The sequence below is a fragment of the Falco naumanni genome, chromosome 8, assembly GCF_017639655.2.
Source record: "Falco naumanni isolate bFalNau1 chromosome 8, bFalNau1.pat, whole genome shotgun sequence".
NCBI classification, from domain to species: domain Eukaryota; kingdom Metazoa; phylum Chordata; class Aves; order Falconiformes; family Falconidae; genus Falco; species Falco naumanni.
The window spans coordinates 38,677,818-38,692,249 of NC_054061.1; the positions used below are offsets into that span (position 1 = coordinate 38,677,818).

General features: G+C 53.1%; 2 protein-coding genes across 2 annotated transcripts in view; one reads left to right on the top strand and one right to left on the bottom strand.

The window, feature by feature from the left end:
* The window catches only part of IGFBP2 (insulin like growth factor binding protein 2), a 67,563-nt gene extending 61,500 nt beyond the window's left edge, over positions 1–6,063 (top strand). Inside the window, exon 4 of the mRNA XM_040604216.1 lies at positions 1–6,063. Within this exon, the coding sequence (XP_040460150.1) occupies positions 1–168 (168 nt within the window). The 3' untranslated portion in view covers positions 169–6,063.
* The window catches only part of IGFBP5 (insulin like growth factor binding protein 5), a 24,207-nt gene continuing 15,539 nt past the window's right edge, over positions 5,765–14,432 (bottom strand). The window contains exons 2-4 of the mRNA XM_040604217.1: positions 10,855–11,081; positions 10,568–10,687; positions 5,765–10,150 (exon numbers count right to left, since the gene is read on the bottom strand). Of these exons, the coding sequence (XP_040460151.1) occupies positions 10,019–10,150; positions 10,568–10,687; positions 10,855–11,081 (479 nt within the window). The 3' untranslated portion in view covers positions 5,765–10,018. The remainder of the gene's footprint in view (positions 10,151–10,567; positions 10,688–10,854; positions 11,082–14,432) is intronic.

Below are 14,432 nucleotides of genomic sequence, written 5' to 3' on the forward strand. Positions count from 1 at the left end.
TGCAAGATGTCGGTGAACGGGCAGCGTGGCGAGTGTTGGTGCGTGGACCCCATCCACGGGAAGGTGATTCAGGGTGCACCCACCATCCGTGGGGACCCTGAGTGCCACCTCTTCTATACAGCCCACGAGCAGGAGGACCGGGGAGCACATGCCCTGCGGAGCCAGTAGAGAGACGCTACCCTGCTCATTGGAGGCAGCTTGCCGTGGCCCCAGTGCTGGATTTTACATGGGTTTCAGCGTGTCTCTTTAGGCTCTGGAAGAGACTGGGGTTGGGTCCTGAGTGCTGCCCTCCTTCCCCTGCTGCCCAGCTCCTGGGGAGGGGAGGGATACTGGGAGGGGAAGGGCGGTGGGGGGTGGGTGGGGGGGTTGCAAGGAGAAGGGACTGCTTTCTTATAGTCTTTCACCCAGTGTAAGCCAGAGAACTGGTCTTTTTTGCTCCTCGCCCCGCGGCCCTGCCCTCCCTGCTGCTTTGCGGCATCTTCCCACACCCTCCAGCACAGAGCGCTGTGTGCTCCCCAACACCTCCCAGGGGAAAAAAACCCTTGCCATGGGTGGGAGTGGGACAAAAAACAAAGAAAATTCCCCACCCTTTCCCTCTCTTTCCCTCCCTTCCCCAAGACCAAAGACTGTAAATACTGTGTCGCCTGCCTCTTGCGTCCTGCCGGTCCCCTGTGCCCCAGCCTGGCCTTCGGTCCTGGCATGGGATGCGGTGTGGGAGGGAGGGAAGGAGGAAAGCCCCTGGCTTCCCAGCTGGAACATAGCAGCATGGTTGGGATGCATCCCCCAAGGAGGCATCAGTGAGGGAAAGGGCTAAAGATGAGGTAGCTCCCCCCTGCCCAAAATACCCCTGGGTGCTTCCCTTCCTGGTGCTGGGGCACAGCCAGCCCCACAGGGACCTGGCTTCAGCCAGTGGTCCAGGAGGATGGGGCCTTTGGGTGACGGTGAAGCTAAGCGCTTGTTTTTCTGGGGGATTTGAAGAGCTATTGCCCAGTATTTCTTTAGGATCAGCTTATGCTGAGGGAGCTAAAGTGAACTTGCTGGGGCTGGGTGGAAGGATGCCTGTGTAGATTTAGGATAACAAGCCAGGGAGTCTCTCTTTCTCTCCCTCTCATTCATTTTTTCTTTGTTTCTAGATAGGAAAAAACCCATCTAAAACCTGCACTCCCAAGCAGCTGCCCTTGTCCCTCCATTTTTGCTTGGGACTGGAGTGAGCATCTGCTATTCAGCACACACTTCTTGGTGTTTGGTTTTTTGGTTTTTTTTGTTGTTTTTTTTTTAAAGTAAATTACAGTATATATCTTGCTTTGTAAAGGCCCTGACACACACGCACCCCTCTGCCCACACACACATTTGTATAGATGAAATCCAAGTGATTCCAAGTGCTCTGAGAGGTTTTGAGCTGGACATGCCACTCTGAGGAGAGATGTATCTCTGCTGTTATTTCACCTGTTGATTTCTTTCTGTACAGAACACACCGATGCTGAGAATAAATAACTTCCCCGTCGCCTAAGGAAGGAGAATTTATTATTTTCTTCCCTTTTTTCACCCCCCCCCTTTTTTTTTTAATATGAATACCAATTGCAGAGTAAATGCAAAAATTCTCTCCTTACAGTAAAAGTCTCAGGCTTCCCTTAAATGCAATCAAGGTGGGGTGGGGGAGGGAGATAAAGCATCTCCCAATTTCAGGCAAATCCTTCTAAGCAGCAAACATCCTTCAGATCCTAGGGCCTCCACATGGTTAGGTTGAATATGGCTGAGGAAAAGGGGTTCCTTGGTGAGTATGGGTGCTGGCGGGGGACACCTTGTGCCTGCATGGTGGGGGCCAGGCAGCAGAGCTACTTGACCATGACCTGCAGGGACAGGACTAGCCTCTGGTGGCACAACCCAGAAACACCAAATGGTAGTGGAGAAACACCGCAGCTGGGGTCCACACTGCTGATACCTCCTCATCTGGGGACTTGAATCTGGAGAAGGAAAAGCAAAAAGCCAAATGGCTTCTGGAGGAAGGAGAGCACTGAGGTTTGTTGCTTTTTTCCCTGCCTTGGCCTCACATTTCAGATCCCAAGTGTGAAGGGCACAGGTGGTCTCTGTAAATTCAGCCCCTCATGACTTTGAAGGGGTTTGGATGTGGCAGTGGAGGAGACAGGGAAAGGACCTGCTTTGGCAAGTCAGGGGTGGGAGTGCATGCATGTGAATGTGTATGAGAGGGAGCAAGAGTACACAAGAGAGAGAAAACATGCCTCCATGCAAAGCCAAGTAACTGTAAAAGTGATGCTGCCTGTTTTCTGTTAACATCCGAGGGTGTTCTGCTTTTTCATGTAAACCTTGCACACGCTGGCTGTCATCTGCAGTTTGTACTTTTTTTTGTTTGTTTAGGAATCAGGAAGTTTTCTTTTGTGTTTTTCTTTTTCTCTTTTGGAAAAGCTCAGCTGCATAAAGTTGGAATAAATTAAATGGGATGCCAGAAAAATGTCATCTTCCCCCTCCCTGCTCCCCTCTGTTCATAGGACACATTTCCTTGCCTGATGCATCACATGCAAATTTGGGCCTGTTCTGCTTTTGTCCAGGGAGTGTTGTGAACGCTGGGATGATAAGCAGAAGTGGAACTTGGGCCTTTCATCGTTACTGGTCCTAGTTGTATGAACAGGGAGGAATTGGTGTCGCTTGTCTGCTGGCCGGCTGTGTTCCTGCTCCAGATGTGGTACCTTGTGAGCCTGCAAAACGCAGCTGTGCCCTCAAGTCAGCATGTGTGCAGAGACCATCTCCTCACCTGACGGCAGCTAAATTTGTCAGAAAAGGGTGTTTGTGTCCTGCTTTGCTAGGTGGAGGGGTGGCACTGTGAACGCCCTGTCTGACATGATGCTTGTGGAGCTTCCTGAGCTGCTGAGGGGCTGTGTGAGAGTGGTGGTTTCCTGCTCCTTGAGCAGGGGAGCAGCTTTGCAAAGGAAGGTCCCTCCTACCCAGCGTAGGGACCTGAAGGGCCTTGGCAGATGCTTGGGCAAAGGCTACAAGGACAAGGGAGCTCTGTTCTTTCCAGCTTCCCAACCTTGGTATTTCAGGGGCTGCTTGAGTTGGCAGCTGTACCCAGCTATGCTGTTTGTTAGCTGGTAGATGGGCCTGTTCCCCATGAATTATCTGGGCTCCTTTAGGTGTCCCGCTATGGTTTGGTCTCCACTGTACCCCATTAAAGAGTTCCTCTGCTGAGCAGGATGATGCATGGATTTCCATGGAGGACCTTCCAAGGACTGTCCCCTTTGCTTGTGCAAGGAGAGCAAATTTTGAACAGGCTGAAAAGCCACTTTAGTGTTTCCATGGAAGTCTTTCCCCGGAGCGGGCTGCTGGAAGGTGCAGGAGGCCTGGGCTGTGTGTGAGGCCTGGCATTGGCAGAGCTGCTCCGCACACGGGCCGTGGAGCGCGTCCCTTGAATGTTCTGCACTTTCTACTAAGGTGAGAGGTGCGGCCAAAGGGAGCGTGACAGCACAGCTCGTGGCTTGGGGCACCGTGGGGAGGCAAAGCATAACAACACCAAAAAAACCCAAACCCAAACCCATGCTGTTCAATTAAAGTTGCAGCATTGGAGAGGGCCCCGTGCGGTCCTGCCAGCCCATATCCAGGTGGCTGTGGTTTCCCTTCGACCTCCTCAAAGGAAGGCAAAACCACCGGGCAGTTCCCTGTCTGTTTTTTCCTACCCCATGACAGGACTCTGAGTGTCATGTGTGCCATGACCGATGTGTGCCAAGGGGCTGGGCAGTGGTGGGGAGCACCAGGAAGATGTGTGGGGACAGGAGGCGGTGAGTGCATGAGGCTGCAGGGGAGCGAGAGAGGGCAGGCGGGATGAGGGGGTGGGTAAGGCTGGAGAACATGGGAGAAGGAACAAAATTAACATTTAATGCCATCCTGTTTTGTGTCGCTGGGGAGAACTGAAGGCAGCTCAGGAGATGCAAGGAGAGGGACGGGGGTGCCAAGTAGCACTGTGGGGCACAAGGGTGCTCCAAGCCAGGTGCTGCCCGGGGAGGGCTGAAGGTGGCAGAAATGCCTGAGCCCAGTCCAGCCATGCCTGGGGGCCACCATATCGTTCAAGGGCTGCAGGGGAACAGGAGCCCTTAGCCCAGCAAAGGCAGCTTGCAGCTGTCCAGGCACCTTACAGAGAGGCAGAGGGACAGCAGTAAGGCAAAAGGAGCAAAGAGCTCCTGGTTAGGTTTCCCCAGGGTTGTAGTGTAGCCTTAAAGACTGCATGTATGTCACTGCTTGGATCCTGGCTCTGATGTGTTGTCTGGGCCAGCTTTGTGCCTCCTGTGCTCTGGGTAATCAGGTGTGATCAAGCACTGGGACCTGGCCAGCTGCACGTAGGGTCATAGCTGAAACCTCAGCAGCTCTGGTGTACACACACAAAACTATCTACACTGTCAAACTACAATTTTACTATAGCTTAAAAATTATACACTAGTATAATACAAATAATAATACTTAATATAAAGACCATAATTAGTGTAAGACTGTATGACTCTATTTATGTACAGCTGTAGTTATCTACATACGTGTATGTAGCCATAGCTTGTGGGTAGGGGTATGATTTATTAGCCCATCAGCTGGGGGCAGGGAGGGAGAGCACTAACATTTTGGGTGGAAAGCCCATTTTCAGTGACTGTGTGGCTGAAAGCAGCAGCAATGCCTCCCTGCCCAGCTGTGCAGGCAGGGTGCACACCACAGGCAGGGCGCACAGCATGGGCAGGATCGGCATGCCGCCTGGTGCCACCTGCGGACCCCAGCGGCTCCAGCACCTGGGGGCTGGGCTGGGGTGGGGCTGTGCCCAGGAGGAGTGGGCTCAGCCTTGCAGGGTGGCATGGCAGGGCAGTGTGGTGCAGACCTCCACTACCTTGCTAACTTGGGGCAGCAGGTTTGGCCCCAGTTGTGCTAATGGGGTGAGAAGAGCAGCAGGCACCGGGTGGCTGTGCCAGCCCTGGGTGGTGCAAATAGGCTGGGGGATACATGTTAGCAAACCCTTGGCAACCCATGGGTCCCTACTGGGGGCCAAAGGGAACAATTTCCCCACACCCTGCTCTGGGAACATGAAGTGATGCTGGCAGCCACGCGAATGGCAGGGATGGGGCACACAGGAGGAGGGAGATGTGAGGAGTGAGCGCGAGGGTGAAGGGTGATGCCTGTGTGGGCAGAGGGTGAGCTCTGTGTGTGTGTGTCAGATCTGGCACTGGGGAGGACACAGGGCAGTGAGAAGGGCCACCATGAGGTGTCTGAGGACCACTGTCTGTCTGGGCTGCCTCAGGAATGGCACATGGATGCTCCTGCGCTCTGGGGTAAATCTTCCTGCTGCCTGGAGAGGTCTGAGGCTAAAATATCACGTCTGATTCCAAACTGTAGGGCTGATTTTGGGATATCGTCTAGGAGCTTAGCATCACTAGCTGCCCGGTCCTCTCCCCCTATAAGATGGCTGAATGCGTTTGCTTGGCCCCACTGGCACATCCACACAAATTTCCAAAAAAAATAGGGCAGCTCTGCTTTAAGGATGCTCTAAACTCAAACCTGCAATTTTACCACTGACCTAGTGATTGCTCCAGTATCAAAATCTCTCCTAAACCATTGCCACCATGCTACTCCATGCCCTGTACCTTCCTCAGCACCCCTGTGGAGCTGGCTGATCCCCCCAGGGGTGCAGCGCAGCTGGCCAGAGGATGCTCGGGGCCAGAGCAGCTCACTGGCAGGCCCTGGCACACAGATGCTCCATGAGGGTCAGGCACAAGCTAACTGAATGCATAACTTTATTAAATAAATGCTTTGTCATGAGAAAAGACAAAGATCAAAGAGTAACATAAATTATAAGTTGAATAAATAGTATACAGCAATCTTCACTTTTTAATAAAATGTGAGATTTTTTTTAAGTACAAAATGCTAAACAGAGCATTAAGCTCTTCTTCCATTGTCAGTTTTTCACAAACTGTTTTGTTTTTTTTTTCCCCACCAGTAAGATTATGAGTATTTCTTGTTTACTGAAAAAAAAACCCCAAAACAATAAAAACAAAACAAAATGAAACAACAGAGCTACCGTATGTATGTAAAGCTATAAAAAGCTACCGTAAAATGTGTAGTGAGTATTGCTTAAAGATAAAAACCAGGCAGGAAACTCGGAATCTGGTGTGTTTTATCAACTGTGTTACAATGGTGGGTAACGTGCATGGTGATGTCTGTCCCAGTGGCAGTGGCGGGGGGCTGGCGGGGCTGGGGAGGGGGGCACAGTCGGCAGGGCTCCTAGCCAGGGCCAGGATAGCGGTCTGGAAGCAAGGTGAACTGTCAGTCGTTAAATATACAATGCTCCGTTCGGGAAAAAAAATAAATCATCAACAACAACAAAAACTCCAACAGCAAAAAAGAGATTTCATGGGGAAGGGGGAGAAAAAGAGAAGGGGGAGAGAGCAGAGAAATAGTGCAAAATGCTCTTGTACTAGTGGTTTTCAAAGTCCACTGCAGTACAGACAAGGGGTAGCCCAGCTGCTGAGTGCCACTCCCCAGGGAGATGTGGCGGAAGGGCTGTCCTGACCCCTGCGCCATCCTTGTCCTCTCCTTCCCAGCTTGCATCCTGGATACTGACACGGCTTTGATGCAAGTACTGTGGCCAGAGACCCCCAGGCCTCACACCTCCCCCTGATGCATGAATCACCAGCATCGCCCCATGTGCCTCAGCCCCCCACCCTCCCCAGCTCCCACATCTGCCCCTTTTGGTTTTTCCACCCTAAATGGAAAGAAGTGCTGCTGGGTGCTGAAAATGGGAGCACCTCGTCACTGCCACTCCAGGAGGTGGCCAACACCTCCTGAAGCTGCTCTCACCCCCAGCCTGACTCAGGCTCTAACCCCGGTCCTAAATATTAGTGCAGCCTGCAAACAGCCTCGTCCTGCCGGGGATCTGTGAGGGAGTGGGCAGCCAGGGGGTTGCTCGGTGCCCCATCCCGGGAGCCAAGCTGGTCTGTGGGGTGAGGGTGGTGCAACCCCCTCCTTGCATCCTCCTCCCCCGAGGTTGATGGGGACAGGACAGGCAGTGCCACCCCACCACTGGATGCGTAGGGGGAAGGGAGGCTGTGTGGGATGAATTTTGGTGCTCTGGTCTCCCAGGGCCATGGCTGAAACTCGCTTTGTAGGGAAAGGTTGGGGATGCCCCCTGTGTCCCCCTCCCAGTATCATCATGGTGGCCATGTCATGAAACCATCACTGGGCCCTGTGAGCAGACCCTCACTGTGCAAAAGCATCAGCCCCAAAAGGCAAGGTCCATGGGGAGCTGCTGTCCCTCTGCCCACTCCCATCCTGCCCTGGTAGCATGTCTCTTTTCCCTGCAGCCAAAGGCTTTCAAGTTTTGGGAAGTTAAACAACAAAATAAACAACAAACAAAAAAGCAAGAAATAGGAAGAGAGAAGAAGGGAAGGGTCTTGGGGAAGGTGGTACTGGCCTATAACAGGAGGTTTTGCACAGGGATTGGCAAGTGGCGGAGACGGGAACAGTGTCGACAATGGCGACCAGTGGCCCCTGGGGTTAGCATGAGCGCCTCTCCTCCTGCCTCTGCACCCCATTCTTCACCTTCACCACACCATTAACCCACCACCCTGGTCAAACTGACCCTGCCCCATCAGCCCTGCAAAGCCCAGAGGGGTCCCTCCCTTGGCCCCAGCACACACCATGCTCCCCTTCAGCAACATGGGGGTCACCCTGCTCCAGCATTTTTTTTTTTGTGGGGCAGATCTGCATTTGGTGGCACCCTCTATTCTTTTCAGTAAGGAAAGAAGCCTTGTCCCCAGCTCCAAACATGCTCCACTGGGTCTCTGTGGAAGTCCATCGGCAAAACTTTCCCCCACCCTAACTCCGAGGGAAATAATGGCAGGGTGTCCAGTCCTGCCCTCGATCAGGGCAAGTTGCCGGTGGGGGGTATGCAGGGCGTCTAGGGGCTGTGGGAGGCTATGAGGGTGCCCAACCAGTGATGAAAAGGAGCCTCCGCCAGACCCCCTTGGCATCGAATTCCCCTTGTCTCATCTCCACTGGCAGGGACCTGGTGGTGCTGTGGACCCCCTTTCCTCTCTGTCCAAGTCCGGGATGCTCAACAGGGCTTTGGGGGTACAGAAACCTTCCCCCGGAGATCAGCTGTGTCCTTTGGCCAGCACCAGCTGCCAGCTCCAGCCATGGAAGCGGGCTGTGGTCCCTGGTGGGTGCATGTTTTCCCACTGGGACCAGAGCACTCAGACCCCACAGCTCGCTTTCCTTCCTACCCTTTGTTGCAGGATCTCCTCCTCCCAGTGCCAACATCGCGGAGACCCTTGTCATGAGGAAGCAAGAGGCAACAGTCCCAAAATTGAATGTAAAAATTTAAAACAACAAAATAAGTCGGGAAGGCAGCTGAGGTCTGTTCCAGCATGCCTGACGCAGTGGGTCTCCATGGTGCAGTGGCTGCTGTCAATCAACAAGGAGCTGGGTCCCAGGTTAAAGGTGAAGGCCCATCACAGGATTTTGCTGCAAGGTGGTGGGAATCAGCCGTGGCAATATGAGTAGTATCCTCAACGCAAAAGAATGGAGACCGGCATTTTTCTACCCACAGGGAAGGCTATAAACCAGCCTTAACAAAAATCCAAGATAAAGCAAAGTGTAGGTTTCTTTGTTTGGTTTTTTGGTGGTTTTTCTTTTTTTTTTCCCTGGAGCAAACCACTTTTTGGCTGTGAAAGAAAAAAAACAAACAAAAAATCTCCATAGTTGGTCTTCCTTGTGGTGCTGAAGGGTGGGAAGAGTTTTGGCCCCGATCCCCCTGTCCTCACGTAGGGATGCTTCAGTCTGGATGCTGATGGAATATCTGTAGAGTTGGCTCAGATGCAGCCCTTGGCATTGGCTGGGCCCTGATCCTGCAGGCACCGATGCTCCTCCATAACCCTGCTCCTGTTAGTCCAGCAGGTTATTATTATTTTTTGGGAAGGGGCAGTATCTCTCCCCCTGATTACACTTAAGCCTTCCAGACTGCAGGTGCAGACTTAAGCCTTCCAGACTTGCAAAGTTTTGCAAGGAGAAAAAGCCACATCCGTGCACACACATGCTTGCACATGTGCACACAGGTGACAAATGCTTCCACACCTGGATGGATAATGGTCAAAGTTGTGCTTGTCCAAAAAGATTTATGACCTTCCATTCAAGAGGAACCAGATGGAGAAAGACATCTTTCCTTTTAGGATGATTTCCTTTTGAAGTCCATGGATATTTTTGGGGGTATTCATGCTGTTGCAGGAGCTGTGTTTCCCTGCCTATCTCATCTCCAGACATGAGGCCAGCAGTCCCACACCTCCTCCTGACATGTCAAAGTCTGCCTGAATCTGGGGTGGTTGTTTGAGATGGAAATCAAATTGACTTGAGTGAGTGCCAGTGATGTGGGGAGAAGACTCCAGGGCACCACAGTGAGGAGGGGGAACAGTGGTGGCTGCAAGGTTTTATCTCAAGACCCTTTAGAAAACAACTAGCTAACCACACACACCCCCCCCAAAAAAAAAAAAAAAAATTAACCTGCCCAAAACCCGTACTGGAAAATCACCAACTTGGAGAGCTTCCTACATTGGGGTGGCCTCTGCTTGTGGCAGGGGGGCGTGGGCAGTGTTGGGGAGAGGCGCAGGATGGTGGAGCGGCTGCAGCTGGTTTATCTCTGGCTCTGTCCTTTCCTTGCTGAGTCCTTGTTGTCATGAGGCTGCTGTAGATTCCGAGTCCTCAGTTTCTTCAGGGTTTGTTTTTTTCTTTCTTTTTCTTTTCTTTTTGTGTTCTTTTCTTTTCTCTTCTTTTCTTTGCTCTTCTTTTCTTTTCCTTTCTTTACTCCTTTCTTTCCCTTTCTCTTTTTTCCCTTTTCCTTCCTTTCTCTTTTTTCTTTTCCTTTCTTTCTTTCTTCTTACATGAGATGAAAGGAATCGGAGTCCCGGGGCACAGGGAGGTGCAGAGGGGAGGGTGAAAGGGAGCCTGGGTAGGTAGTGATGGGGTGGAGGGAGGGGATGCAACTTCACTCCACGTTGCTGCTGTCGAATGCATGGCACTGCAGGTCTCCACTCAGGTAGTCAGTCCCTGGCAGCTTCATGCCGTATTTGTCCACACACCAACACAACCCACGCTTCCGGCCTCGGGAGGGCTTGCACTGGGGAGACATGCAAGGGCAGATATCAAGAGCTGGCCACCAGACACCGCGCGGCTCCCTCACACTGGGGATCAGGATCAGCCATGCACTTTGCCCCTTTCACCCCAGCAATGCAATTCCCTGGGTAGGACTTAGCTCCTGGTCTCTGCTTTCAGCACATCTCCATCCCCGCTGGTACCCCAGCCTCGGGTTCTCTGACTTTTCCTCCCTCACCAGCTCCTCTCAGGAAGATGCTCACTTCAGGAGGGATGGCACTTGAACCCATCAGCAAGGCCACCCACCACTGCATGTGCCTGGAGATGATCACAGCAACCTACCCACCAGCTCATCAGAGGAAAAATCTCCATCCTTCCCATCCAGGGCAGTGGCAGAGAAAAGCCTCCCTGGGTGGGGAGCATCCCTCCACGGGGCTCTTACCTGCTTCCTCTTGTAGAACCCCTTTCGGTCGCAGTTGGGGAGGTGGACAGCACGGGGGACCATCCGCTGGCTGCTCTTGAGCTCCTGCAGAGATGCCTCCATGTGCCTGCGGCAGGGGCCCTGCAAGTGGGGAGAAGATGGAGTGTGAGAAGGGGAGCACCTCACAGCTGCAAATGCCCCCAGGTCTCCTGCTCCTTCTCCACCAGCACCCGCTCCCCAGGGGGGCAAAGCCCTCCCACAGCCCCCTGCCCATGGGAGCCCCACAGAGGGAAGATGAAGGCACCCACGAGCTCAAACTCTTGCCGGAGCTCAGGGATGACGACGCGGGGGTGTGCTGTGTTCTCGGCCATGCCCACAAACTTGGCCAGGGTCAGCTTCTTCCGGCGGTCCTTCTTCAGGGCCTCAGCTTTGAGCTCGGAGAGGCGCCCATGCTTGGGCCGGTAGGCCTTGGGTGGGTAGGTTTCCTCTGTCATTTCTGACGTGGTTGGCTCCTCATGCTCTCGGGACTCCCGTTCTGGAAGACAAGGGGTACCAAACCATCAGGTCTCCATGAGCTGACTGGGGCTTGCTTTTGCGTAGAAAGCCTCCTGCCTGACCCCAGAAGACATCTTTGCAACAGACAGGATGGGAACAAATGACCAAAGAAATCCCTTTCCCAGCTGCTGCTACAGCTCTGGCTTTATCCCACTGTGTGGGACTTGACATGGATTTTGTGTGACCCCCAAGCTCAGGATAGGAAGGTGTCTGAGGGTACAGAGGAGTTGGGGGTCTAGCATGGACTCCTACATACAAAGCCATCATCAATGCAGTGTGTCAGTGGAAAAAGCCTGGTAGGAGGGTTATCCCATACCCAGAAAGGACCAGATGACACACAAAATGTGGCAGAGAAGCCCCTCTTTAGCCATGGTGAGAGGATTAAGTGACAAATTCACACCCTAACCTGCCTTGCAGTTGCAAGAATAAAAGCCAGGGATGCTCAAAGATGAGGCAACTCCAGAGTTAAGGTCAATCACACAGCAAAGCCATCATGCAGCTGGGCAGACACTTCAGCAGCAAAGCCAAAGACGTGGCTGACAAGTGCTGGGATCTTCAGGGTCCTCAGCTTGCAGCCCCAAGCTCATGGGACTGAACCAGCCCCCATCCACTGGCACGCACCAAGCAGCCAGCAAAGCCCAGGGTAACACTGCCAAGTGGTGCTCCTGACTGTAGCTGCAACCGATGGTACCAATGGCAAAAGAGAACATGTTTAGGTTCTGTCCACAGCAGTTGCCTTCCCATAGACCCCCCAGATCGCCCCAGCATGACCCGTGCCAGCAGGATGCAGTCAGGAGCCCTGTGCAGTTATATATAGGAGCAATCTGGTGACAATCTAAACTTAGATGACTTGTGACATTTAGTACAGCCACCAGAGTGAAAAAGGGTTATTTCTGGACTAAATTTGAATAGAGTTTAAAGCTTCTGAGGCCCTCAGTCTCCCAGCCCATGGTTCCCAGCAGCCCTGTGCCGATACCAGCTTTGTGCTGAGGCTGATGGATGAGCAGGGGAAGTCCACCATGGGGGAAGGAAAAGCGTCAGACCAGCTGAAATCCCTCCCTGCACGGTGTCTCCCATGACTTCGATGCCGGTGAACCTGGCTCATCCCCTCCTGCAGCCCTATAGTGAAGACAGCAGGACACCAATTTTACCCCTCCTTGCAACATCACTGCTGGGACAAAATTAAAAAGCTCAGCATGAAAATAAGAGTGGATAACCTGCCCCCAACAAGGCAACAGGAGTCACCCTGCAGGCCAGCAGCTCCCTGGAGCCCAGGTGCAGCCCCAGGGGGGAGGAGGGAGCCTCTGCCCCACTGGGCTGCCCAGGGGTGCCTGGGGGACACCCAGCAAGGGGTGACAGATGCACTTCTCAGCAGCAGAAGGCAGCACCAGTCAGTCACACACAGCCCAGCCAGAGGTCTTGGAGGTGGCCCATGGAACAAGTTGGTCACTGGGCCCACAAACCTGCCATGGCTACTGGTCTCTTCATCCTCCTTGCCAAAGTGAATCTGCCTTCTCCCAGCAAAACTGAAGAGTTTTTCCGTAGCCACTTATTTATTAAAGCAGCCCTTTTTTTTTCTCTTTCCAAAAGAACAGCACTGGATCAGCATCCCAGACTCAGCGGCCTCCTAACTGCCCACGGCAACATAAGTGACCCCATGCACCATCCCCAGGACTCACACTTCTCCCTAGGACAGCATCCTCTTGCCGTTTTGCCCCATGCTTGGGTTCTGTTTCTTGCTGCAGGACTCAAAGGCCCCCACAGGTTGGGGGGTCCTCTATTATACGGGGATGATGGACAAGGAATAGAGAAAAGACTAATTAAATTGGGAATGATCTTGTCCCCCACTAAATGACACTGTACAAGGTGTAGCAGAAGAGCATCCTTTGCCACAAAATGTTGCAGCAGTCTAAGGTCTGACAGGAGACAGGACGAATCCGCTGTGACTAAGCCCTTCCACAGCAATGAAACACACTGTCATCTGTTCCAGGAATCACCTCCAGCACCCACTGCCAGGGCATCTCCCTGGGCTGCCCTATGGTAATTAAGGGCAGGGGAGGATTCACACTGGTGCAGGCAACCCTGCAATAACACAAGAGGGGCACAGCTCATTACCTCTGCAATAACAAATAAGAGAGGCACAACTACCTGGGTAAATCTAAAATAACAAACAAATGGGACAAGGCAGTAAGGACTCAGTCAGAAAAAACAGCACAGGGTGTCCAGTTCCCAGGACTCACACTGCAATGGGTGTTTGCAGCAGCTCATCCTGCTCGTATGGTCAGCAGCTTCCTGCAAGCTGCCAGCAAGCCAAAGCGAGCTGGGGACTGATGTGGAGCCCTTTCAGCAGGGAAGATGGGAGCCACAGGAGCCCAGTGCTCTGCAGAGGGAGCTGAGGGCTGGCATGCACCAAAAGCTGCCTAGCTCCCAGCCCAAGTTCAATGCTTCCTGCAGGGCTAAAAAAGTACCTGGAACTGACACCCTTCACCCTCCCTGGCACACATGGGCCACCCCTCAAGTAGCAATACAATAAGGGATGGCTGTGGTGGGACTTCTCCATCTGCTGCTCAGCAGTGGTGTTTAGTTTGGGGGTTTATTTCCCAGTGAGAACCCTGTGGATGCATTGCAGAGATCCCTTTCTTCCACGTTCTGAATTTTTTTACAGCCCAATTTCCTTCAGCAACAAGGCTGAAGCAGTCCCTGCTCATGCACCTGTGTTCCCTAATTTGATATTAACAAGCTAGTTTTGACAAACTGAAGGGCAGAGGTCTCTGACACACAAACTCCTGACAAGCTCTGGGCAGGTGGTAAGAGACCTTCCCAGTGCCAACAGGAGAGGGAAAGGCAGAGCTGGGGCTGGCAGCACCCGTGCAGTCCCCCCTCCAGCCCCTTCACCTCCTGGCTGGCTCATCCACATCAACCTGCAGCTGCTCACTGCAGCTGGGACCAGACACCCACATCAGCATCCCCAGAGCCCCTGCACCCGCCTGCCCATCCTCACCCACCACCTCATTCATTAACCTCCGTCTGACACCCTGGGCTGGCTTGTGGCAGACAGCACTGGCACCGCTGTGCCTCTGCTCCCAAGGAGACGCTGGCAGAAGCAATGCCCAGTTTTCCTGAATGAGCCCTAATTATGCCTGTCTGAGACTCAGGAAGAAGGCTGGAGTTCCTCCTCCCTTGCTGTCAGGATCTGGCCTGCTGCATGGCCCCTTCCCGCACACTCCCATCTGCCTTGCCAACCCGGCGACTGGGTTTCAGGCAGGCGGCTGTTTGCAGAGGCAGAGCGTGCTACACCTCAGTGTTTCAGCTGCGGGCACAAGGCATAGGC